This window comes from Neophocaena asiaeorientalis, unplaced genomic scaffold, assembly GCF_003031525.2.
Source record: "Neophocaena asiaeorientalis asiaeorientalis breed wild unplaced genomic scaffold, Neophocaena_asiaeorientalis_V1.1 scaffold46, whole genome shotgun sequence".
NCBI classification, from domain to species: domain Eukaryota; kingdom Metazoa; phylum Chordata; class Mammalia; order Artiodactyla; family Phocoenidae; genus Neophocaena; species Neophocaena asiaeorientalis.
Window position 1 is genome coordinate 13,192,173 of NW_020175393.1, and position 26,118 is coordinate 13,218,290.

General features: G+C 37.2%; 1 protein-coding gene across 1 annotated transcript in view; it reads left to right on the top strand.

The window, feature by feature from the left end:
- Positions 1-26,118, top strand: part of CD2AP (CD2 associated protein) — a 103,924-nt gene that overhangs the window by 17,948 nt on the left and 59,858 nt on the right. The window contains exons 2-3 of the mRNA XM_024766207.1: positions 15,928-16,088; positions 22,982-23,135. Coding sequence (XP_024621975.1) covers positions 15,928-16,088; positions 22,982-23,135 — 315 coding nt within the window. The remainder of the gene's footprint in view (positions 1-15,927; positions 16,089-22,981; positions 23,136-26,118) is intronic.

The window sequence follows — 26,118 nt, forward strand, 5'->3', positions numbered from 1 at the left end:
ATGATGATGAAACAGAAACGTCTCATACATTTCTTGCTGTACAGTTACGAGATTTTTCACATGAAGACACACACAACAGTTAAGTTTATTAACTGTAAGGCATGATGATTATTTACTGTTCATTAAGTGGAAGTGGATAGTCATAAAGGTCCTTATCCTTCTTTTCACGTTGGGTAGGCTGTGAGGAGGTGGAGGAAGAGCAGTTGATCTTGCTGGCTTGGGTGGCAGAGACGGAAGAGTTGGAAGGGGATGCAGGAGAGGCAGGAACGCTTGGTATAACATTACAGAAATTTTTTCTTTTTTTTTGCGGTACGCGGGCCTCTCACTGTTGTGGCCTCTCCCGTTGCGGAGCACAGGCTCCGGACGCGCAGGCTCAGTGGCCATGGCTCGCGGGCCCAGCCGCTCCGCGGCATGTGGGATCTTCCCGGACCGGGGCACAAACCCGTGTCCCCTGCATCGGCAGGCAGACTCTCAACCACTGCGCAACCAGGGAAGCCCCAGAAATATAATTTTTGTGTGACTTTTTTTGCTTTTTCTAAAAATGTTTCTGTAGGTACCAGTCGTTCTTCCACAGTTTGCTTTAGTTTCAGTGCCTGTATCATAGAAGGATCCATCTTGTAAAAGAAGTCAAAAGCAGTCTTGAATAATCAGAACCCTTCTGCCAGATTATCAGTAAACAAATTGGTCAGTTTGTTTTCTGGCACTGCTGTTTTTATGTCATCTTTCTCATTGTTTCGTTTGGAAGCATTCATCTCCTTCAAGTCATCTTCTGTTAAATTCCTCTGGTGTGGTGTCTGTTAGCTCTTGAATTTCTCCAAGATCCATACCTTGAAACCCTTCACCCTCCACCTTTTCTTGCCAGATCTGTACTCTTTCATCATTTCCTTGACTGGCTCTGTTGTAAATGCTGTGAAGTCATGTACAACAACTGGACACAGTTTTCTCCAGTGGGAATTTATTGTTTTGGGCTTGATGGCTTTCACAGCTTTTTTTTTTTTTTTTTTTAATAACAACAATAGCATCTTCATTGGTGCCACTACAGACTTTCATGATCTCTCTATGGAGGTCCTCTTCGATAAGTATTGACAGTCTTTTCTGTCGAGTACTATGTGTGATGAGCCTTAAAGGTCCTTTGACTTCCTGATCTAGAGGCTGAATTGGAGCCATTGTGTTCAGGGGCAAGTAGGTAACTCTGATGCCTTTGTTGTTGAACTCATGGGGTTCTGGGTGGCCAGGGGACATTGTCTAATATCAAAAGAACTTTAAAAAGTAGTCCTTGCTTGGCACAGGGAGATCAGCTCAGTGCTTTGCCACCACCTAGAGGGGTGGGATAAGGAGAGTGGGAGGGAGACGCATGAGGGGGAGGGGACATGGGGATATACGTATGCATATATACGTATGTTAGTATATACGTTATTAACTAACACAACACTGTAATACTCCAATAAAGATGTTAAAAAAAAAAGTAGTCCTTTACTGACAAGATTGCTTTCTTGCTTTCTCCCTCCCTCCCTCCCTCCCTCCCTCCCTAAACTTCTCTTGTTGCGGAGCATGGGCTCTAGGCACGCAGGCTTCAGTAGTTGTGGCTTGCGGGCTCTAGAGTGCAGGCTCAGTAGTTGTGGCGCACGGACTTAGCTGCTCCGCGGCATATGGGATCTTCCCGGATTAGGGCTCAAACCCATGTCTTCTGCATTGGCAGGTGGATTCTTAACCACTGCGCCACCAGGGAAGTCCCCAGTCCTTTTTCTGGATTGCAGTCTCATCCAGGCCTTCTTGTTTTATAACCAAAAGATTGGCAGCTTGTGTTTAATCTTTTTCCTCGAGGCTCGGGAGTTAGCAGCTTTATAGATGAGAGCAATCCTGACCATAAACCCGACTGCATTTGCACAAAACAGTAGTGTCAGCCTATCCCTTCCTGCCTTAAATCTTGGTGGTCGTTTCTCTCTCTCTTTTTTTTCACTAATAAATGTCCTCTGTGACTTTTTTTCCCCAGAATAGGGCACCTTTGTCTGCATTAAAAACCTTTTCAGACATACCCTTTCTCCTAAATTTTTTTTTTTTTTTTTTTTTTTTTTTTTTTTTACGGGGCATGAACCTGTGTCCCCTGCATTGGCAGGCGGACTCTCAACCACTGCACCACCAGGGAAGCCCCCTAAATTATTTTGTTAATGGCATTTGGGAACTCTTCTGCTGTCTCTTGGTCAACAGAAGCTGTTTCTCCTGTTATCTTGGCATTTTTAAAGGCAAACCTCTTTCTAAAATTAACAAACCATCCTTTGCTGGCATTAAATTCTCCAGCTTTCGATCCTTCACCTTCCTCTTGCTTTAAGTTGTCATGTAATGGCTTTGCTTTTTTTCTTGAATCTTATTAGAGTCTATAGGTATGCTTTTCTTATAGCAATCCTGAATTAAAACTTGTATTTTCAGTATGAAATAAAAAGTGCATGATTTTCGCTATGCTGGCACAGCTGCAGTGACAGCTTCACAAATTTCCTTTTTTTTTTTTTAAATTTAACAATAGTTCTTACCCTGGATTCAGTTATCTTGAAATGGCAGTCAACTGCAGCTGCAGACCTCAATCAGTGTATTGATACCTATCAAGCAATTCAGCCTTTTCTCTGTTTCTTGGGAGCATTTCCAGCATTACCAGAGGCACTTCGTATGGGTAGGATTGCATTGTATGACTGTACCAGGTTTTTTTTTTTTTTTAGTCCGTTTGTCCATTGAAGGGCATTGGGATTTTTCTAGTTTGTGGCAGTTAAGAACAGAGCTGCTGTAAACATTTGTGCCTAGGTTTTTATGTCAGCCTAAGTTTTACTTCTCCAGAGTATGTGTAGCTAGGAGTCATATCGTAAGTGTATGTTTAACTTTATGTGAAACTGCCAAACTCTTTTCCTGAGTGTCTATACCTGTTGTTGTTTTTTATTGTCACTAGCAATATATTAGAGTGTCAGTTGCTTCACATCTTTGTGGTATTTTAGTCATTCTAATAGGTGTGTAGTAGTATCTCACCATGTAGAATTGGCAGATTTCTTCTTTAAACGTTTGGTAGAATTTGCCAGGGAAAACATCTGGGCCTTGGGATTTCTTGTTTTGGAAGGTTTTTAAACTACAAACTCAATTTAAAAAATAGTTATTCAGATTATATCAAACTACCAAACTACCAAAACTTTGAGGTTTTCTTCATGTGTATCTTTTTTTTTTTTTTTAATATTTACTTATTTGGTTGCACCAGGTCTTAGTTGCGGCACGTGGGCTCCTTAGCTGTGGCATGTGAACTCTTAGTCGCATCATGCATGTGGGATCTAGTTCCCTGACCAGGGATCGAACCCAGGCCCCCTGCATTGGGAGCGTGGAGTCTTATCCACTGCGCCACCAGGGGAGTCCCTATATCTTCTGGAATTGTTCGACAGTTCTTGGATGTTCTGTTTTGTTTTTTCAAAAATTATTATTTTTTGTATTTTAGTTCAAGAAGTTTCTGTTGACCTACCTTCAAGCTTCTTGAATCTGTCCTTGGTGGTGTCTAGTTGGTAGATGAGCCCACCAATGGCATCCTTTATTTCTGTTACAGTGTTTTTTGATTTCTAGCATTTCCTTTTGATTGTTTATCTTAGAGTCTCTATCTGCTTACCTTATACATCTGTTCTTGCATGTTATCTGTTTTATTCCATTATCACCCTTAACATATAGTTATTTACAATTCCCTGTTTGATTTCAAAAATGCATGTATACTTGAGTCTGGCTCTGTGTTTTTCTTGCCTTCTAAAAGCATGACGTGTAATTTTTTGTTGAAAATTGGACATGATGTATTAGGTAAAAGGAGCTGAGATCAATAGGTCTTTAGTGTGAGGTTTTTTTAAAAATTTATTTATTTGGCTGCATTGGGTCTTAGTTGCAGCATGTGGGGTCTCTGTGGCATGCGGGCTTCTCTCTAGTTGTGGCGCGCGGGCTCAGTAGTTGCGGCGCGCAGACCCTCTAGTTGTGGCACACGGGCTCTAGAGCCTGCGGGCTTTGTTGCCCTGCAGCATGTGAGGTCTTAGTTCCCTGACCCAGGGATAGAACCTGCGTCCCCTGCATTGGAAGGCAGATTCTTAGCCACTGTACCACCAGGGAAGTCCCTAGTGTGAGGTTTTATATTAATCTGGCTAGGAGTGTACTGTTTTTAATATTTGTTCTAGCTGTAGGTGCCAGAGGCATCAAATTTCTTTAGTGTCCTTGTTTTTGTCTCCCCTGCTGCCTTTTGGTTTACCTAAGAACTCCTTCTCAGATAGAATCTGCATTATGTAACTCTTTCAGTGGTAATTAACTTATTATAATGGAGCGCCATGGGTATGGTTGTAAGGTGCTGGGAAGAGGAAGCATCCTATAATCTTACAATTAAATCTCAAACTACTGGTGGGTCTGTGTCCTGGGACTGTGATGTCTTTCTTATTTCCCCACCCCTCCACCTCTCCATGTGAGACAGAAAGGTAAGAGGGGACTGGAATCAGAGAAATGCCCTTATACCCTTTCCACAGGTGGGATCAGGACCTGGTGAAGTCTTTTTCCTGGAGAGTAGGTCTGTGTTTTGTGTACTGGTTATTTCACAATGATTACTTTCCCTTTTCTCTCTGCCAGAACCACAAGGAGATCTTTATAGGCTCTTCACTGTGAGAACCTGGTGGGGTTCCTGGAAGTAAAACCCACAAAAGGGTGGGGGCTCCCCTGAGACTGTGGTCCCCAGAAGTTTTCTACTCTCATGCTATTCCATACTTAGCCTCCAGCAATTCATCAAAGGTTTTGTTTTCAGTTTTTGTAGTAGATTGACTTTTTGCCCCCAAAATGTTATGTCTAAGTCCTAAGTCCTGGTACGTATGAATGTGACGTTATTTGGAAATAGAGTCTTTGCAGATGTAGCTAAGGATCTTAAAATGATATCCTAGATTTAGGATTGGCCATAAATCCAGTGACTGGTGTACTTATGAAGAGTAAGGAGAAGGAGGTTGGAGACAGAGACACAGAAGGGGAGGGCCATGGAGGCAGAGGTTGGAATTATGCAAGCCAAGGAATACCAGAGGTTGCTGGCAGCCCCTAGAAGCCAAGATAGAGGTGTGGAGCAATTCTACATCAGTCTTTAGAAAGATCCAACCCTGATGATACCTTGATTTTGTACTTTGGCCACCAAAGCTATAACTATGAGAGAATAAAATAGTTTTATTGTTTTAAGTCACCTAGTTTGTAATAGTTTGTTATGACAGCCCTGGGAAACTAGTACAGTGTTCTTACCAGTTTATGACTCCAGTGGTTTCTACTTGAGATGATCTAGTAGATCTTAGCTGTGACTCTCTGGATATGCCTGTCTCTCCGTATCTTGAGGTGGTGGTTTGCCCTGTGTCCTCAATTCTCTGATGCGTCCAAGGGAAGTCACTGATTTTCCATTTGTTTAACTTTTCTTCTTGTAAGGGTGGGAGTGACAGTTTCCAAGCTTCTTCCATGTTTTAGCTGAAACTGCAAGTCAGGTTTGTTTGTTTGTTTGTTTGTGTCTAGCATTTTTATACTGTATTATTTTAGTGATTACCACATGCCTTTTTCACTTTTAAAAATCTGATATTAATTGCTACCTTTACTCTCCTTCTGTACCATACAGGGATCTTAGAATACTTTAACTCCTGATTTATATAGCTGTTGTTAATCTTCCTAATATTTAAAATTTCTACATCCTCCCCCTTGCTCTTCCTCCTCCTCCTTTTTCATCTTCTTATTTATGATTTTGTTGTTGTTGTTGTTGGGGTATAACTGTCATATAGCAGTATATTAGTTTCAGGTGTACAACATAATGATTTGAAATTTATATGTTTTGAGAAATGATCACCACAGTAAGTCTAGTTAGCATCCGTCACCATACATAGTTACAATTTTTTGTGTGTGTGATGAGAACTTTTAAAAGATTTACTGTCTTAGCAACTTTGCAGTATGCAATATAGTTTTATTAACTATAGTCGCCATGCTGTACATTACATCCCCAGGACTTATTTTATAGCTGGAAGTTTTGATTTTCATTTCCCTGATGATTAGTGATGTTAAGTATCTTTTCATGTACCAGTTGACTATCCGTATGAAATCTCTGGAAAAAAGTTTATTCTGATTCTCTGTCCATTTTTAAATCAGACTGGTTTTTTTCTTTTTTTTCTTTTGCTATTAAGTTGTATGAGTTCTTACAAACCCCTTATAAGATATATGATTTGCAAATATATTCTCCCATTCTGTAGGTCGTCTTTTCATTTTGTTCATGGGTTCCTTTCTGTGCAGAAGTTTTTAGTTTGATGTAGTTCCGCTTGTTTATTTTTCCTTTTGTTGCCTTTCCTTTTGATGTCAAATCCAAAAAATCATCCCCAGGACCAATGACAAGGAGCTTACTGCCTATGTTTTCTTCTAGGAGTTTTGTGCTTTCAGGTTTTAAGTTTAAGTCTTTAATCCATCTTGAGTTAATTTTTTCTTATTTTACTCAGTGTTTATATATCTATATATTTACCACTCTTTTGCTACTTTCCTTTGTGCATCTTTTTCTGGATATTGGATGTGTTCCTCTTTTCCTGCTGTGCTCAGAAAACACCTTCAGAGTTTCTTTCAGTGTGGCAAACTCCGCTTTTTGTTCGTCTTTTTAAATTTAATTTAATTTAATTTTATTTATTTTGTATACAGCAGGTTCTTATTAGTTGTCTATTTTATACATGTTAGTGTATACATGTCAGTCCCAATCTCTCAGTTCATCTCACCACCCCCCCCCCACCATCACTTTCCCCACTTGGTGTCCATGTTTGTTCTACATCTGTGTCTCTATTTCTGCCTTGCAAACTGGTTCATCTGTACCATTTTTCTAGATTCCACATATATACGTTAATATACGATATTTGTTTTTCTCTTTCTGACTTACTTCATTCTGTATGACAGTCTCTGGATCCATCCACATCTCTACAAATGACCCAAATTCGTTCCTTTTTATGGCCGAGTAATATTCCATTGTATATGTGTACCACATCTTCTTTATCCATTTGTCTGTCAGTGGGCATTTAGGTTGCTTCCATGACCTGGCTATTGTAAATAATGCTGCAATGAACATTGTGGTGCATGTGTCTTTTTGAATTATGGTTTCCTCTGGGTATATGCCCAGTAGTGGGATATCTGGGTCATATGGTAATTCTATTTTTAGTTTCTTAAGGAACTTCCATACTGTTCTCCATAGTGGCTGTATCAATTTACATTCTCATCAACAGTGCAAGAGGGTTCCCTTTCCTCCACACCCTCTCCAGCATTTGTTGTTTGTAGATTTTCTGATGATGCCCATGCTTATCTTTTTGCTTTTGTTTTGAAGGATATTTTCTCTGCTACAGACTTCACGATTTGCAGTTATTTTCTTTCTGCATTTTGAAAATACAAAACTGCTGCTTTCTGGCTCCTGCTGTTGCTGCCGAGAAGCCCATTTAAGTGTTGCTTCTTTGGTAACCTTTTAAGAATTTGTTTCCTTTTTGATATTTTGCAATTTTACTATGTTGAGTTGCAGATTTCTTTTTATTTATTCCATTTGGAATTGCTTAGACTTCTTGACTCCATGGATTGATGTCTTTTATCAGTTTGGTGAGTTCATAGCTATTAACTTTTCAGATAGTTTTTATTTTCTCCTTCTGGGATTCCAATTAAACATGGTAGACTGTTTTAGTATATCTTCTATGTCTGTTACATTCTCATCTATATTTTCTATATTTTTGTCCCTCTTGACTGCATTTTGGTTAGTTTCTGTTGATATTTACCTGTCTGCCCTTTAGCTAGTTTTCTGAAGCTGTATGTAATATACTTTTAAACTCATCCATTGAGTTCCTATTTTTGGTTATTGTCTTTCTTAGTTCTAGAATACCTGTGTGGTTCAAGTTTGTTTTCTCACTGTCTGTAGTACTGAACTTTGTGTCAGTTTTTCAATCTGTAATTTATATCTTTGAACATGGTAAATGTTATTGTTTTAAAGTCTGTGTCTGATAAGTTCAGTATATGGAGTTCATTGAAATGTTTCTGTTGTTTCTTGTTTCTCTAGGTACTTATTTATGATGTTTTTGCATTTTACGTGCCTGGTTATGTTTCCTTGTCTCTGGATGTTGTAGACTAAAAATATTTCTTGACATAATTTTATGTCTAGGTTATCTTCTCCCAGAGAGGATTCCGGTTACTTCTCTTTTGTCTTGAACCACTTGAATGGTATGAGGTTTCTTGAGTCATCCACATAACATTGGGCTACGGTGCTTGGGTGCAGTTATTTAGGGTCCTTTCCCAAAGTGTGCATGTAGATTCTCAGAGTTACCACCCTCGATAGTTCCTGAACTCCACTCTCAAATCCTAGAACGGCAAAGCTGCTGAAAGTGCTGCTTAGCCTCTGTCATGTCTTTAGAATTGGCAAATACCTTCCAGAGCGAAAGTAGCCTCAGTATCGTAGTTACTTCTCTGGGTTCCAGTTCTCACTTCAGTTTCACCTGATAACATATATTTTTAGTAATTTAGTCTGTCTAAGAAGGTGATTTTTATATTGCATCCAGCTTTTTTAGTTGTCTTCCTGTGAGGGTTGGTCCAAATTATCTAGTGTTCTTTTATTTTGAGTCTTTTTTGATGCCATATTTTTAAATCTTTATTACTCTGCAGATCACATAAATCCTAAAATATGATATGTGATTAACTTGGGTTGCTTTCTTCACACTATAAAAATAAACTGTTAAGTAGCTAAAGTAATTTAAATTTTACTTTCTCTTTCATTGGTAGTCACATTTGAAATGAAAGATGAATAATCCACAAACAAAATGTGTAATCTTAAATGATGGGTTTCATAGAGAGTAGGTCAGGTAGAAAGAGCCATTAGTGATAGACAAGGGTCTGTATACCTTATACATCCTAGAGTGTTTTTCAGGATGTACACATTTTCTTTTTTTTCTTTTCCTCCCAAATGCTTTTCGTCAACATTTATTTCTTCACTTTAAGCAAGCACTTAAAGTGAAGAGAATTAGTCAGTCAAACACAATTGTTTTAAATGGTGGAAGAGTTTTGTTTAGTTTGAAATATAAAAGTTTAATTTGCTTTGCAATGTACCAGTTTTCAATGAAAGAATGAGTTTTTTGAGTTTGCACAATATGGAGGGTGCTGATTCTTGGAATGATGGCCTGCATGCTAGTTTGTATAGCAAACCCATGAATTAAATGAGTTTTTATTTAAACAGTTTTAACTTTTCTGTAAATACAATTTTTACATACTGTCTAGTGAGCATCAGTGTTTTTAGTAACTTATGTTTACCCAATTATTATATGTTTATTGTAGAAAAATGCCAAGGTGTGGGTTATTGTTTATAAGAATGCCCTTACTTCTGACAACTGCAGATTTGGGGGGTTCCCACGACTGCCCTCATGTTTGACAATTTGCTGGAAGGGCTTGCAGAACTCATTGAAAGCTGTTATACTCTTGGGTATGGTTTATTATAGTAAAAGGATACAGATTAAAATTGGCCAAGGGGGGCTTCCCTGGTGGCACAGTGGTTGAGGGTCCGCCTGCTGATGCAGGGGACACGGGTTCGTGCCCTGGTCTGGGAGGATCCCACATGCCGCAGCGCGGCTGGGCCCGTGAGCCGTGGCTGCTGAGCCTGCGTGTCTGGAGCCTGTGCTCCGCAATGGGGGAGGCCACAACAGTGAGGCCCGCGTACCGCAAATTGGCCAAGGGGAGAGAAGCATGAGACAGAGTCCAGGAAGGTTCCAGGTGTGATGTCATTCTCTCTCTCTGAAGTCTTGAACAGCATTAACTCCTGGTGATGATGTATGACAACATGCAGAGTATTGCCAACCAGAGAAGCTCACTTGAGTCTTGGTGTCCAGAGTTTTATAGAGAAGATGTAGTTGACTGCCCATGTGACTGACCTTTAGTGTCTAGCCCTTCCAGAGGTAGAACAGATGCTGCATGGTGTGAAGCCCCCAAGATAATGACCTTGTTTGGTAAAGTCCTCAGGTAAACAGAGGTGCCTAAGGAACTCCAGAGTCCTTAAATAAACAAAAACACTCTTCCTAGAGATCAGGATGGGGCCAATTCCTAACCTCTCTTTTGGCTGAGATTAATTCTTTTTTGTTTTAAATATTGGAGTATAGTTGATTAACAGTGTTGTGTTAGTTTCAGGTATACTGCAAAGTGATTCAGTATCAGTTCTTTTTCACATACTTACCTCATTTAGGTTATTACAGAATACCGAGCAGAGTTCCCTGCCTCTGTGCAGTGGTCCTTGTTGGTTATCTGTCTTAAATACAGCAGTGTATACGTGTCAATCCCAAACTCCCAATCTACCCACCCCTTTTAATTCTTTACTAAAGATGAAAGAAAAGGAGATAACAAACAGCATCTTAGATCCCTTCAGGCATCCATTAACATTTTGGAATGTAACTCTTTATATTTTTCTATGCATATTTTTGTTTCTTCCTTTTTTACAAAAATATGTTGTTACTATACCTATGTTTTATATCCTTTCTTATTTAACATTGTATTGCAAGCCTAATTATGAATGTTTAAAAGGGCAAGAATTTAACCTTATTTACCATATGGTGTTTTCTTTAGGAGAAATAAATTATCTTTGACTCAGTAAACTTTTAAATTATAACACATAGAATCATGAGTTATAAACATATTTGCAATAATATTGGACAAGCCACTTTAATACTTAGTGCTTTTTTAAAAAAAAATCTTATCCAAATAATATCTATATATGCTATAAAAATACAAAAGTATTAAAAGACTTATAATGAAAAAATAGCATTTCCTTGCCTCACTGTTCTCTACTTCTATTCCCATTCTTCAGAGGGAAACAACTTTGAACTATCTTATCTTTCAGTTTTAATTTTTTTGGCTTTTGTATTTCTAAATAACAAGTTTCCCAAGTTTCTATAGCTGTTTTTTGGTTTGATACTTTCATTTTTTAACTTTCTGATATGATAGGTAACGATTTAGCTTATTGTAATCTCACATCTGTTTTCCATTTATCTCTATATGGTTTTATTTCTCTCTTGGTTACCTTTCTAAATCCTGAGTATATAGTTCTACTCTTATTTTTCTTTTCAGCAAGTAAGATAGTATTTCTGGACTTAGCACTTTGTATGGTGAAGATATTAGTACCTCTATCCTTCTCTTTATCAACCTCCCTAATCTTTACTTTATACTATAATGTGAAGGCTTGTTAACATTTATATTTTCTTCTGTAACCATAATTTAGTCTTTTTATTTTGTTAGAGATTGATTTTCAATGTTAACTCAGAAACTAGTTATTATTTTTATTATGACCACGTAAATATTTTTTACTGTGCAGCCAAATAGTATATATGATGACTATATTTTCAACATTGTATAGCTCTTTGCCTTTCCAGGAGTTTGTAATCATCTTTAGTTTTTCCTCTCCTTATCTAGCTGTATTGTCTCTTTGAGTTCCAGATTCTTCAGGATAGTATAAAACTTCACAGTCTGTCTCTCATTTCTTTTTGCCACCAAATACCTCCTAGAACTTTCTGTCTCTTGCTTAATCTAGACTGTTTGTTCCTTAGATTTGTTGCACAATTGCTATCTTAGAACTTTTCTGACTCTAAGCCTGACTCCACTATTTCTTGAATTTTGTATCCTCCTCTGTTTTGGTCCTTACTGGATAACATCATGTAATTGCATATGTAGGAGTTAATTTTCTTTGTCCTTGTCTGTGTGAAAATGTTATAACCTATACTTGTCTGTTGATTTGACTGAGTATGGAATTCATTTTCCTTCAGTACTTAAGTGGCTTTGCCTTTTTATTTTTCTTCTTCTAGAATCTGGTATTGCCAATGAGAAGTCTCCTAATATGATTCTCATTCTTTTGTAGATGGAACTCTCTCAGAGAGCTTTCTAGGATATATTTATCTTTGTTGTGAAATTTCACCTAGATGTGAGTACTTACTTTTTTACTTGTTCATTGTACTGGACTCTCACCGACCTCTTTCTATTTGAAGATATGTTTCATATAGCTTTGGAATCTTTTCTTGTATTATTTCATTGTCTATTCTCTATTTTTCTCTTTTTTTCCCCCCTAGAACTGTTAATTGGATGTTGAATTGTCTGGATTGATCATCTGTGTCACATTTGCTTTCATATTTTCTTTATGTCTCTTTCCTTTACCTTTTTTTGTAAAGGTTTTTGGGTTTGTCGCCACCTCTGCAAAAAAAAAAAGACATTTTGGAAGATGCATTTTCAGATGCTTTTTATTTTCTCATTTCTTTTTTCATAGCATTCTATTCTGATTTTATGAACTTTATTACATCTCTTGAAGATAAAAATTTGTACATGTTTAAATCCTTTTTAATTTTTAAACATTAAGGTGTAGAAATGTTTAAAGTACAGTACAAAGAATTTTTTCCTGACTTATGCCTTTCTCCTGAATATTTTAGTATTTTCTACAAATCAGGATCTTCTCCTACTTAATCACAATTCAGTTATAAAATTTAAGAAGTTAACATTTGTTTATAGTTTCTTACTTTATTCAGTGGGGTATATTCTATTACAGTCATTATTTACTTTGATGCTCAGATTGTCCTGACTTGGTGAGTAGGAGCCCTTCTGATATCACTTCTCTGTGTCCTTTGGCATCACCTTATCTTTTTTTGAGAACTTCTTTGCTTTCTGCCACAACACCATGTTTCAGGCTTACTTTGTACTTTTCCTGCCTTAGCCCTGGAATTGCCTGTCTTCCCAAGGATTCCTGGTTCCTTTCAGTAGAAAATGGTTTTTAGAAGATCTCGGCATTAGGTTTGCTCATTGCCATTGGAATGTTGCGGTTTCAGGCCCTTTCAGTGGACAGAGCTTGTGTGTGGGGGGTGTGTGTGTGGGGTGTGTGTGTGTTTTATATATATGTGAATGTCTATATATTGAAAACCATGAGTTCATGATGATACTTCTCATTCCCATTTAATATCACAGGATCAAATGAAGCCTTTTCCCTTTATATTTGTAACTCCCTTTCATAGAGAAACTTGGCTTCCATTATTCTTAATATATTTACTTATTTGATTAATTCCCCTGGATGTAATCAGTCTTCTATCTCTGCTGTCACCCCACCCTTATATGGACACTCTTTTCTTCTGTGTGGGCTGTTAGTCCCCACTCTAGGTTGCCTCCACCCTCCCACATCTCGGCATGGAAGTCTGGCCCTACCCCCAACACCATTTGGCCTCTGATATTTCTCATTAAGCTGCCCTTCAGCTTGGATGCCCTCACCACTGTGATTGGTTGCTGGCACACCATATCATGTTGCCTCTGCATGAATGCCTTCCTCACCCTACCTTAGAGTTCTGATAGACTGCACTAGGGGAGCCTCCATAGATGGACACCCTTCTCACCCTACTTTGGCTCTGATAGCATCACTACCACCCCTCCCCCAGCTTTGGATACCTTCTTTGCTCTTTTTGGCCCCTGTCTTCTCACACCTTCTCAGACTCCTTCCCAACCTTGGCCTCCTCTCCCCGCACTATGCTTTTCTACACCTAATAACTTTAAGACTGAATAATTCTGGAAGGGGAGCAGTGGGTGTATATTTCATCCAGGAGTAATTTTTCAATTTATCATGGTCTTTCATGATTAACTATTGTGTACTATTCATATTTATGAATAAACAATAAATAAAAAGCCAATTGGGAACTCTGTTTATGTGGGTAGGACTTAAGTTTTATTTTAGAATTAGTAGGTTGGGAGCTGCCCATTGCTCTGGAGACCTCTAAATTCTGGAAATCAGTAGTCATTTTTCTAAGAAACCATCACTCATCCATAGTAGCTATACTAGTTTCCCCAAACTATTGTGTGTGTGTGTGTGTGTGTGTGTGTGTGTGTGTGTGTGTGTGTGAGATGAACCCTTTAGTTTTTTACCTTCGAAAAAAATACCTGCCTATATAGCATTATTGTCTCAGAGTTATTGTGGTTGATAATGGGTGTCAGCTCTTCCATACAGATATTAATTTCCCTGTTTTCAGTTCTACATTTCCTATGAGCACTCCTTTTCTGAATTTCTAGCCTTTCTGGGGTTCTGGAGAGCAGTTTGATGTCTCAGTTATAGTTTCCTTAAGTTCTCTGGGCTTCTGGCTTTATCAGTTATGGATACATTTTCACAAATTTAAAAAATTTCTCACTAGTTCCCTTCTCAGGTTGGGATGTTTTCAGCTGCAAATACAGTCCCATCTAGAATTTATTTAAAAGTTAAGAAAAAACTACTTCTATAACAAGAAATCTAAAGGTATTGGAGATATAGGGTTGGTTAACTTAGCAGTTTAATGAATCTAGCAAAGATCCAGGCCATTTTCATCTTTCTTCTCTTCTAATCAGATCTGCTGTTTCTCTTGTCTCAACTAGTTGTAGCAGTTTTGTCCATTACATTCTCACTGAAGAACATCCAGAGTCTGCAGAAGTACATTCCTTCCTTGTGTTTTGTTTATAGGGTCAAATGAAACCTTCCCAGAACCCCTGCTTACATTGTATTGGTCAGTCGATCCATCGCATATGTATTAGAAAACCAGTCTGTGTGTGGCGGGGTGTGGGGGGGGAGAGGGAGAGGGAGAGGGAATATGAATGGAATTAACTATAAATCAACTATCTTTAGACCTTTGCCTCTGACCAGCAGCGTTAGGTATCCTAGGACCTAGTTAGTCAGTCTGCGTTTAAGCAAGATTCCCAAGTCAACAGGATGACTTGATTGTACATTAGTGTTTGAGAAGTGCTGGTCTAGAATAGTTAAGATTTAACCCCCTAGGACTGAGAGAGAAGCCTCATTTGTAAAAGTACAGGGTCTCCATATACCTGAACAAAATCAAGTTTCAGTGAGAAAGGACGAAGGAAGAGGAGTCAGTGTGGGAATGGCTGTTGGTTTGGCAGCCAGCAGTGTCTGCCCATACTCCCTTTCCTTTTTTTTTGGTTGTAGTGTGTGAGTGTTCTTTTTTCTTATCATTTTTATAGGAGGAAGAAAAGATGAATGGAGGTATGGCTTGTGAAAATGTTAATGCTATGTGTATATGATGTCCTATTATAACCTAAAATCTTATACTTAAAAGAGGTGAAATGGATCCTTAAGAGTCTTCATTTCAGGGTGTATTCATTTTCTACTGTTCTGTGAAGAATATTGCCACAAACTTAGCAACTTAAAACAATATACATTTATTATCTCACAGTTTTCGTGATTCACCAGTCTGGGCATGGCTGAGTCCCTCACAAGGCTGCAGTCAGTGTATTGATCAGGGCTGGGTTCTCAACTGGGGAAGGCTCTGCTTCCAAGCTCACGTGGTTGTTGGCATCACTCAGTTCCCTGTGGGCTGTTGGACTGAAGGCCTCAGTTTTTTGCTGGCTGTCAGCCAGAGGCCTCCCCAGTTGCTTGCATGCCGTCCTCTCCATAGGCCAGCTCAATAAAGCATCTTGCATCTTCAGAGCCAGCAAGTGACAGAGTTTCCTAGCAAGGTGGACGTTACAATCTTATGTAATCACATACAGATCCATCCTCTTGGTCATATTCTGTGGGTTAGAAGTCAGTCATAGGTCATATCCACACTTAAGGAGAGAGAATTACATAAGGACACGAATATCAAGAGATGGGGATCATGGGAGCCACTTTAGAGTGTGTCACAAAGGATCTCTAGCTGATTGGAAACAAAGTGACGATGTAAACTGCACGTTGTGTTGAGGTTCCTGCTTAAAACTGGTGCTGTGCATTATACTCAGGCAATCAGGAGATTTGCTGATGTAGCCAAATATTTAAAACAGGTAAGCTTTGATGGTACCTTTGTAATATTAATGATCATTGCTAAACAGTTTCCTTAGCTTTAAGTTCATTAACATGGTTAATAGTATTTCATGAATTAAGCTTTAGATGTTTCTTTTTTTTTTTAGTTGACTATATTGTGGAGTATGACTATGATGCTGTACATGATGATGAGTTAACTATTCGAGTTGGGGAAATCATCAGGAACGTGAGAAAACTACAGGAGGAAGGATGGCTAGAAGGAGAACTAAATGGGAGAAGAGGAATGTTTCCTGATAATTTTGTTAAGGTAAGCATTCTCAGTTAAATTCCTAGCTGTTGCTTCACAGGATTCATTCATTCATTCATTTATCTATCTATTTATTTATTTATGGCTGTGCTGGGTCGTTGGGTCTTCGTTGCTGTGCACGGGCTTTCTCTAGTTGCGGCGAGCGGGGGCTACTCTTCATTGCGGTGCGCGGGCTTCTCACTGTGGTGGCTTCTCTTGTTGCAGAGCACGGGCTCTAGGCACAGGGGCTTCAGTAGTTGAAGCATGCGGGCTCAGTAGTTGTGGCTTGCAGGCTGTAGAGCACAGGCTCAGTAGTTGTGGTGCACGGGCTTAGTTATTCCGTGGCATGTGGGATCTTCCTGGACCAGGGCTCGAACCTGTGTCCCCTGCATTGGCAGGCAGATTCTTAACCACTGTGCCACCAGGGAAGCCCAGTGTTTGAGCTTTGAAGCAGCTTTTTTATGAGCTTCATACTGATTCTGGAGATGCTACAGGTTATTATATGATCTGTTATTGTTACAGTGTTTTTACTTTAGTGCTTTAAAAAATAAGTGAGTATGTTTACAGAAGATGTCTCAGGTGCTGGTAAGTGAATTGCTTTTCCTTATATTTTTAAATTTAAAGTGGAATTTTGGTCCCTTTTGAAGAGTTCTCGGGGCTTGATAATGTGTTTCAGGCTTTTTTTTTTTTTTTTTTGCGGTACAACCACTGCGCCACCAGGGAAGCCCCTAGAAAATGTTTTAAACTGAATTATTTGTACCCCTTCCTCCCTTTACATCCTGTTTTTCATACCACAAATTTAAATTCGAGGCATTATTATATACATCATGTTAATGTTTACCTTGGACTTACCTGGAAAGTTAAATTTTAATTTTTGCCCTTAAAGAGTTAATAAATTTCTTTCTGCTAAGATATTTTAAGTTGTAGAAATAATTTAAACCAGGAAAGCTTGAGTGTCAGAAGCTAGACTGGTTTTGCTTTGTGGATCAGTACTCATTTCCTGCATGTCACTGTCATCTGTGACCTCAAGGAGCCTAGCAGCTTTGAGAGAAGGGTCTCCATGTAGGCCTGATGTCTTTTGAGTCATAGGTACTCTAGCCCTCATTCCCTGCAGTTCTTATCCTAAAACTCTTTCATCCTAGGGCTGAAAGCTCAAATAACATTCTTGAATTACCAAAACTAGTATGAAAAGTATGACCATCATAAACTTTGGGGGCATTTTCAGTCCACTTCAGTAAGTGTTGTGTGTCTGAAAGAATATGGTTAAGAGAAGGGTTCTTTATTTAGTGTTTTCCCACTCTACTTCACTTGGTTCTTATTAACATTCTTGTGACAGAAAAAGGAAAGGAGTAGGATGCCATTGACAATGAATGTGCATAACTCCCCCCCCTTTCCTATTTTTGCCTTTTCCAAATTGGGGAGGGGCTGCTGAAATAGGGAGGCCCTTTGTTAAAATTAGAGAGACAGCAATTATGTGGAGAATAGCATATTTGAGGGAGAGAATAAGTTGAGAAACTTGCAAAATAGCCCTGGTATATTATATCTGTCATTGTTTTCCTTGCAAATTTTGATATGTTGGCAACTCAGAAGGTACATATTGATTTCATATTATGGAGATTTTCTCCTGTTGGTCATTTTTCTTTAGACTTAAGGGTTTTTTGTGGATATCTATTTAATTTAATTGTAATGAAAATGAAAATCTAATGACTCAAGGTAGTTCCTCTGGATCATACCTTATATACTATCACTTATATTCCGAAAAACAAAATGAAAATTTTAGGAATGAGGTAAACCACTTTGTTATGTTGGAAACCTAATTTTTCAATTGTGGGTCTAATATTGACTCAATCAAAGCTAAAACAGTGGACATGTATCATATAAATATTTAATCCTGCTTATTTTTCTTTTCTTTAGTAATATCACTCTTCCATATCTTCTGATTTATGCTTCTGTAAAGTGGAAGCACTAGTTTTATATAACACTTCTGGAAATCCTGAATGTTAAATTAAAAATAAGTGTAGTCCCCCCCACTCATTCATGGTTTTGCTTTCCGAAGCCTCAGTTACCCACAGTCAACTGTGGCCTGAAAATATTAAAACAGAAAATTCCAGAAATAAACAATTCATAAGTTTTAAATTGCATGCCCTTCTGCCTAGGATGTGAATCATCCCTTTGTCCAGCATATCCTACCCATCACTTAGTAGTAGCCCTCTTGATTATCAGATCAACTGTCACAGTACTGCAGTGCTTACATTCAGGTAACCCTTATTTTACTTAATAATGGCCCCAAAGCTTAAGAATAGTGATGCTGACCTTTCAGGTATGTGAACGGAAGCTGTAAAGTGCTTCCTTTAAGTGAAAAGATGAAAGCTTAATAAGGAAAGAAAAAAAATCATGTGCTGAGGTTGCTAAGATCTATGGTAAGAATGAATCTTCTGTCTGTGAAATTGTGAAGAAGAAAAAAGGAATTCATACTAGTTTTGCTGTCTCACCTCAAACTGGAAAAGTTATGGTCACGGTGTGTGATAGATGCTTAGTTAAGATGGAAAAGGCATTATATTTGTAAGATTTTTTGAAAGACAGAAATGACATTCACATAACTTTTATTAGAGTATATTGTTATAATTGCTCTATTTTATTATCAGTTGTTAATCTCTTACTGTGTCTAATTTATAAATTAAACTTTATCTTAGGTATGTATATATAGGAAAAACCACAGTATATGTAAGACTCAGTACTGTCTGCATTTCCAGGCATCCACTGGGGGTCTTGGGACCCTGTGGATAAGGAGGGACTACTGTATTCCTCAGATTTTAATTAGCATAAGCAGGACTGTAACTCTGTTTAGGGATTTGGTGATTAAGATATCTGTCTATTCCATTTGAGAAGTAAAAGGAAGCTCTTGCCATCTAATCTGGTTTTTATTATTCTTTGTGACCTTTGCTTCTAGGTTGTAGGGGGTAATTGCTTTCTATTTTCAGATCATGGTCATGTACTGGCCATGATCAAATAACCAAATTGTAAAATAGATATATTTCAACATGAAGTTAGTGGTTTGTGAATCTTATTGATTAACCTTTTATCTGTTTTTGGTTAGTGTAATCAGAATTAAGTATATTTGATTACTTTAGTAGATGGAGAGTAACTATATCTTCTCCAACCTTTTTAAAGCTACCCCTCATTTGCTTATATTTTTTGTCTTTTCCTTTAATTTGCTACTTCATACTCCTTATCCTACTTTCTTATCCTTCTGAAACCAAGCAAATCAATATAGTACATTCTTATCTATATGGAGATTATCCACAATGTATTTTTTTCTTGGCCAATTTTGTATTGACATTACCTGTTGTGTAGGAGGCTTCCCTCATTTGTAGAATGAGATTTAGTTTTTTTGAGTTTGCTTTCTCAATACATGATACTTTCTCAAGTGAAGACACCTCTTTTACTGCATCTCCTGGAGTCATTTTCAAAGTCAGTAAAGGAAGCAAAGTTTGTAGGAAAGAGATGCTATAATGTTAATATGTATTTTATTTACTGGCTGACTAGGTAAAAGGAAACAAAGGGCAGAGGAAGGAAGAAACACTGGAAGCCTTAGTAACACTTCGTAGGTACTCAATATAATTGCTATTTTAGATGATAGCCAAAGAGTAATTTGGAGGTACTGTGCATCCAGGAACGAGGGAAGAGAATAGGTTGATCAGAGAGAGAGAGAGAGAGAGAGAGAGTTTGTGTGTGTGTGTGTGTGTGTGTGTGTGTATCTGGTGGTAGTAGATTGTAGCAGGGAGAGGTTCCAGAGGCGGAGGGGGTGGAGCCTAAAGCAGACTTTACCTTATTTGTAATTTTGCTTAGAGCTGAAAGTTGCTTGATACTTTTGATAACATCTTAGTTGGCACAATGTATTTGGAAGGCTGTAAACCTGAGTTTTCCCTATTCAGTGTAGACTGTATATATTTTAATTTTGTTTTCCTTCCCCTTTTGTGTTTTTTGTCCTCAGAAGATTTATTATACCTAATATTCATGGATTTGATTGTGTCTCAGTGAATATTGAAGGTCCACAAAATGTTTCTAGATCTTGAGCAATATGTTGTAAATTAATATTTTTAGAAGCGGGAGACATTGTCATTGTATTAATATATCATACTTGTTTATGTGGTTAATTTTTATTAAAAGATAACACAAATATCTAGTTATTTAGCTAGCCAACAGGATAGAACCAAGATTTATACCCAGGTCATCTTGTCTCTTGAACCTGTCTGCTGTCTCACATTTGGTCAGATTGGAATTCTTTTCCTAGAGGAATAAGATTTGAATATCAAGCCAAGTTCTTGGTCTCCTGTACCAATAGCTTTCAGCTTTTTTAGTTTTTATTTAATCTTTTTAAAATGTAGGTAGCCCAGTAGTGGGATTGCTGGGCCGTATGATAGTTCTATTTTTAGTTTTTTAAGGAACCTCCATACTGTTCTCCATGGTGGCTGTATCACTTTACATTCCCACCAACAGTGCAAGAGGGCATATACCCTGAGAAAACCATAATTCAAAAAGAGTCAAGTATCACAATGTTCATTGCAGCTCTGTTTACAATAGCCAGGACATGGAAGCAACCTAAGTGTCCATCGACAGATGAATGGATACAGAAGATGTGGCACATATATACAATGGAATATTACTCAGCCATAAAAAGAAATGGAATTGAGTCATTTGTAGTGAGGTGGATGGACCTAGAGTCTGTCATCAAAGTGAAGTAAGTCAGAAAGAGAGAAACAAATACTGTATGCTAACACACATATATAGAATCTAAAAAAAAAGTTTCTGAAGAACCTAGGGGCAGGACAGGAATAAAGACGCAGACATAGAGAATGGACTTGAGGACACGGGGAGGGGGAAGGGTAAACTAGGACGAAGTGAGAGAGTGGCATGGACATATATATACTACCAAATGTAAAACAGATAGCTAGTGGAAAACAGCCACATAGCACAGGGAGATCAGCTCCATGCTTTGTGACCACCTAGAGGGTTGGGATAGGGAGGGTGGGAGACACAAGAGGGAAGGGATTTGGGGATATATGTGTACATATAGCTGATTCACTTTGTTGTACGGCAGAAACTAACACAACATTGTAAAGCAATTATACTTCAATAAAGATGTTAAAAATAAATAAATAAAATGTAGGTGGCTCATGAGATGTTCCGGAGAATCCAAAATGAATACTCCTTGGCATGTTGAGGTTTGTAACTACCAGTTTTTACATAGATTTCATATTTTCATTAGATTGAAAAATATTTAGTGCAGTCTGAAAACCGTGAGGTTTTCATATGGTGTGTCATGTATTAATAGAAAATTGAAGTGTTTTTCCTTAAGTACATTACCAATAAAAATGAAGCCTGTCTGCTGTCTTGTGTGTCTTCTATGATTTGTACTTTAATAATTTTCAGAATTTTTCACCAACTTAACAGTTTTCCCAAAATAGAAAACTTTTTTTCTGTTTGCAAAATGATATGCCTTGTTAAAAAACACAAACAAAGCAAGCATCAAACACTTCTGAACAGTATAAAGAAGTCAAAGTAATCTGAAATCCTACCAGCTAGAGAGTAACAACTAGTTAACATTGCAGTAGACATAAACACCTGGAGATACAGATTCTTTGTTAACTTTATATGTGAAAAATACCTCCTGGTTAGTGATTTGCTTTATTTTCCATGGTTACTTTTAATGAACGGAAACTGTTAATTTTAATATCAAATGTGTGAAGTAGGAATCCAGTTTCACTCCCTACTCCCTAAATGTGGAGCATTATAAGCACCATGTGTTTTAAGATTCAGTTTTTTCCCCTCACTTTTTGCCAGTTGTAAATCAAGTTTGTCTGTTTATGGACTCTTTATTTTGTTTCATTATCAGTATGTCTTTTTATATGCCAGTACACACTAATTTATAGTATCATACAGTTTTTCTTTATATCTTGGTTAAAAGAAAAGTCCCCTCACTTTCTTTTCACTGAAGTATTTTGGGTGTTCTTGGTCTTTCGTTCTTCTCTACAAATTTAGAACCAGTTTTTTTAATTGCTCTCCCAAATCTGTGATATATTTATTCAGTTGCATTGTATCATTGCATCAGTTTTAAGGGAAAATGCTATCTTTATGATAATGAGTTTTCAGTCACTGAACATGGCATGACTTCTCTTTCATATGTCTTCTTTTATGTCTTCCAATAAAACTTCATACTTCTTTTCATGAAGATTCACCTATCTTCTGTTAGACCTATGACTTAGGGTTTATCAAACTACAGCCCATGGGCCAGATCTAAACACCACTTGTTTTTATAGTGTCCATGAGCTGAGAATGCTAGCTAAGAATTATACAAATAGTTGGAAAAATTTGAGTGAAGAACAGTATTTAATGACATGAGAAAAATTATATGAAATTGAAATTTTAGTGTTCATAAATAAAATTTTGTTGGAGCATAGCTCTGTTCATTCATTTAAGTATATGACTGCTTTTGCACTACAAATGGCAGAGTTCATTGTTGCAACAGAGATTGTATGGCTTGCAAATCCTAAAATATTTTACTATCTAGCCTATTATAGAAAAAGTTTGCCCAGTTCCCTGACTTAGAATTATTGTTTGTCTTATTGTTTGTTTATGATTGCAGGGTTTCTTTGTGTGTTGGGATAGAGGTGGTGTTTCAGCCTCACTTGGTTTACCTCTATCTCTAGTTCTGATAAGACTTAAACTCCTAATAAGTCATTGTTACCAAAGTGTGTTATATTCTTTAGATATGTGTGGGCAGAGAAAAAGGTTGAAAACTGTTGATATTATGTTTTATATAATAATCACTGTACCTGGTTTTGGTATTTTACATTTGAGAATTTAATAAAATACAACTTAATTTGCCTATTTGCTGATTTCCCCTTTTGTAGGAAATTAAGAGAGAGACAGAATCCAAGGATGACAATTTGCCCATCAAACGGGAAAGGCAAGGGAATGTAGCAAGTCTTGTACAACGAATAAGCACCTATGGACTTCTAGCCGGAGGAATTCAGCCACATCCACAAATCAAAAACATTAAGAAGAGTATGTAAATAATTTTTTTCCTGTTTATTTAAATCAAAAGAGAATGTTGTTTTATAACAGTCCATAAGTTATAGTAAGAAAAATTAGCTCAACCTTTTGTAACAGAGTACAAAAACTTCCTGCTTATTCTCATGTTACTACTTATTGGCCCATGTATTCAGTCTTCATCTGGTAATCCAGCATGAGCTGCCGACAGCCGTCTGTAGGGATTGGAAATTAAGATATAAGGCATTGTTTTCTTATTAGTCTTACACACTCTATTAAATAGTTAGCACTTTGCCTTAAATTTACTTTAATATCATTTATTTAATGGGATGCTAAAATGCTCATCCTTAAGCAGTATAGATGTAAGCATTTGATAAAACGTTTTCTTTAGTGGTTAGCCATCTGAACATGTACATTCAGTTTTCCAAGGTGGCTGGCCCAGCAGAGTGCGTTTTAAGTATTCAGTGTAAATATGCTAAGAGAACAGTTTAGCATAGAGAGAGAGCACCATGTTTAAAATCGGACATGAATTTGAGTCTGTCTTACAACCTTAGATCACTTAAACTCTTGAGTTTTATTTTACTGCTGGTGAGAAAGTTGTAAGAAAAAAAGACTGGTAATATTGCTGTTCTCAAAAACTTAGTCTTGGAAAGACTGTTACTCAAAAAAGCATTAAACATATACAAAGAAGTACTACATTTATGGGAGCGGATAGTGTTTTAACATAGTCAACCTGCAGCCCCTTGAGAGACTGAATACTGACTACTATGTTCAATTTGATTTAATATGTTATAAATGAGTATTTAACCACATTTATCTTCGATCAGTGTCTTTGATGTTGTGGTCCCTTGTGCTTGATGTTGGTACTAAAATGCCTTATGTGCCAAGTAGTCTATAATATAAAGAAATTTTGTTTACATACATTTCACAAATGTAAGACTATTTATGATTTTTATATTGTCCTCATATCTCAACCTGTTACTTTCTGTGCTACTGTCTATGAATTTGGGGAAACGTCCACTTTCTGGGTTATATCACCCTTTGATTATTTTCATAAAATGAAAACAGATTTTCATAAAAAACAGGTTTCATGACACTGAGACAGACCAATAAAGGGTTATAGGTGTTCTTTGTTTCCCAGTAAATGCAATGTACAAACAATATTTAGATATTACCCATACTGCTGTCAGCGTACTGCCTGAGGGTGGGCAGTTTACTAGTTCTAGTTGTCCTCGACTCTTTAACTCTGTTTGGGGATTGGGGGATAGATAACAGTATTTCCACATCCTACAGGTGAATCTCTATATAGAATTTCTATGCACAAGGAGAATTTTTGACCCACAAAAGGGTTATTTGTGACCTCTGTTGTAAAACTTATTTACTACTTTCTTTAGCTTTACTGAGCTATAAAGGGACAAATTTCATCTTAAGTAGAGGCTGGACAAAGGACATCAAGGTTATTTTGTCTCCTAATGGGAAAGGACTCTAAATTTTACCTTCCTTGAGAACCCTGGTCATAATTCATTTTCCTGTAAGAAAGAGAAACCATTATATAGTTGGTGCCAGGAGGCTTAGGCTTTTTCCTAAGGATCCTCCATAATGTGTTTTTAAGTACATGTGCTGCAAAGACTGAATTGGTCATTTGGTGCTAGCTAACATTTAAAACAGGATGCAGGTTGTTTTTGCTTTCAGATTACTTTTCCAGGAAAAGCAGCTAATGTTTTTTTTTTTTCTTTATCAGATTTTTTATTTTTGTTACTGTTAGTTTGAATCATATCCTTAATTTATGGAATAGATCAGTTATTCAAAAGCCGTTCATTGTAATGTTAAATAATAGTATATACCCTTTTAATCAATACCATTAATATTTAAAAAAAAAAACATTTTAAAGGTTGGTAATGATAAAGCCTGCATTGTGAAGGTTCATTTCAAATCTTTGTGTGCCAAGACAGGTGAATCTGCATGTGTGTTGAATTTTGTCTAAGCAACTAAAAGGAGAAGTTCAAATAGATAGTATGATATCTGGAGACTGGAATTGTTAGCTATTTTTCTCTAGTCTCCAAAGCCAAAAAGTGTTGGCCTTTTTGCAAAGTCTAGTCACAAAACCATTGAAACTTTTGCTATTGTGTGTAAGTTAACTATGATATCCTCTTTAGTAAGACAGGTATTTTCTAGAGTGAGCACAGAAAATTTTCCAGGATAAAGTTGATTGCAATAAGTTGCTAAAGTTACAGAAAAGAACCTATTTACACTTCTCATAGCAAAAACATGTACAAATGACATTACTGCTGAGACCCTTGTAAAATCAGGCACAAAGATAATGGTGTAGTTTACTTGCATTAATAAATGACATCTTTCAGCATCACAGTTCTATATAACATACAGTATGGAATATTAGTAGATATTTCACTTTACTTTTGGAAAAAAATTGATGCCAGATGTGAATCTACTTAAGGCATGTGTGAGGGAAGACATCAGTGCTTGTAACTTTGTATTCCTTATTAGTGGGAACTCATGCTACAGAAGTGATTTTTCACCTAGTTAATAATTGTTTTGAATGTAAAAGATACATTTAGATTGATACTGATAGATCACTAGTAGTTATACAGAAAAAAATGATACATGAAAAATTAGTTGACTAAAATGCTAATCTACACAGTGTTTCATTCTCAGAGAACAATTGGTAGCATGCCTCCCAATTCTGAGTCATTTTTGAAGAAGATAATGAAAGTTCTGAATATCATCAAAATATGGTCACTGACTATACATCTTTACAGCATACATTACAAAAAGGGGGGGCATATTATTTCAGGCTCTGCTCTTTGACATTAAAATATTCTGACTTACAAGGGGAAAATGACTCACTCAAATGACTCCTCCCCAGCTGTGGCCTCTCAAATAAGTGAATGGGGTAGGGTGTTTTGATTTTGTATTTTATTTTGAAAAACTTAAAATCTTACAGAAAAGTTGAAATAATAATTGTACAGTAAACATGGTA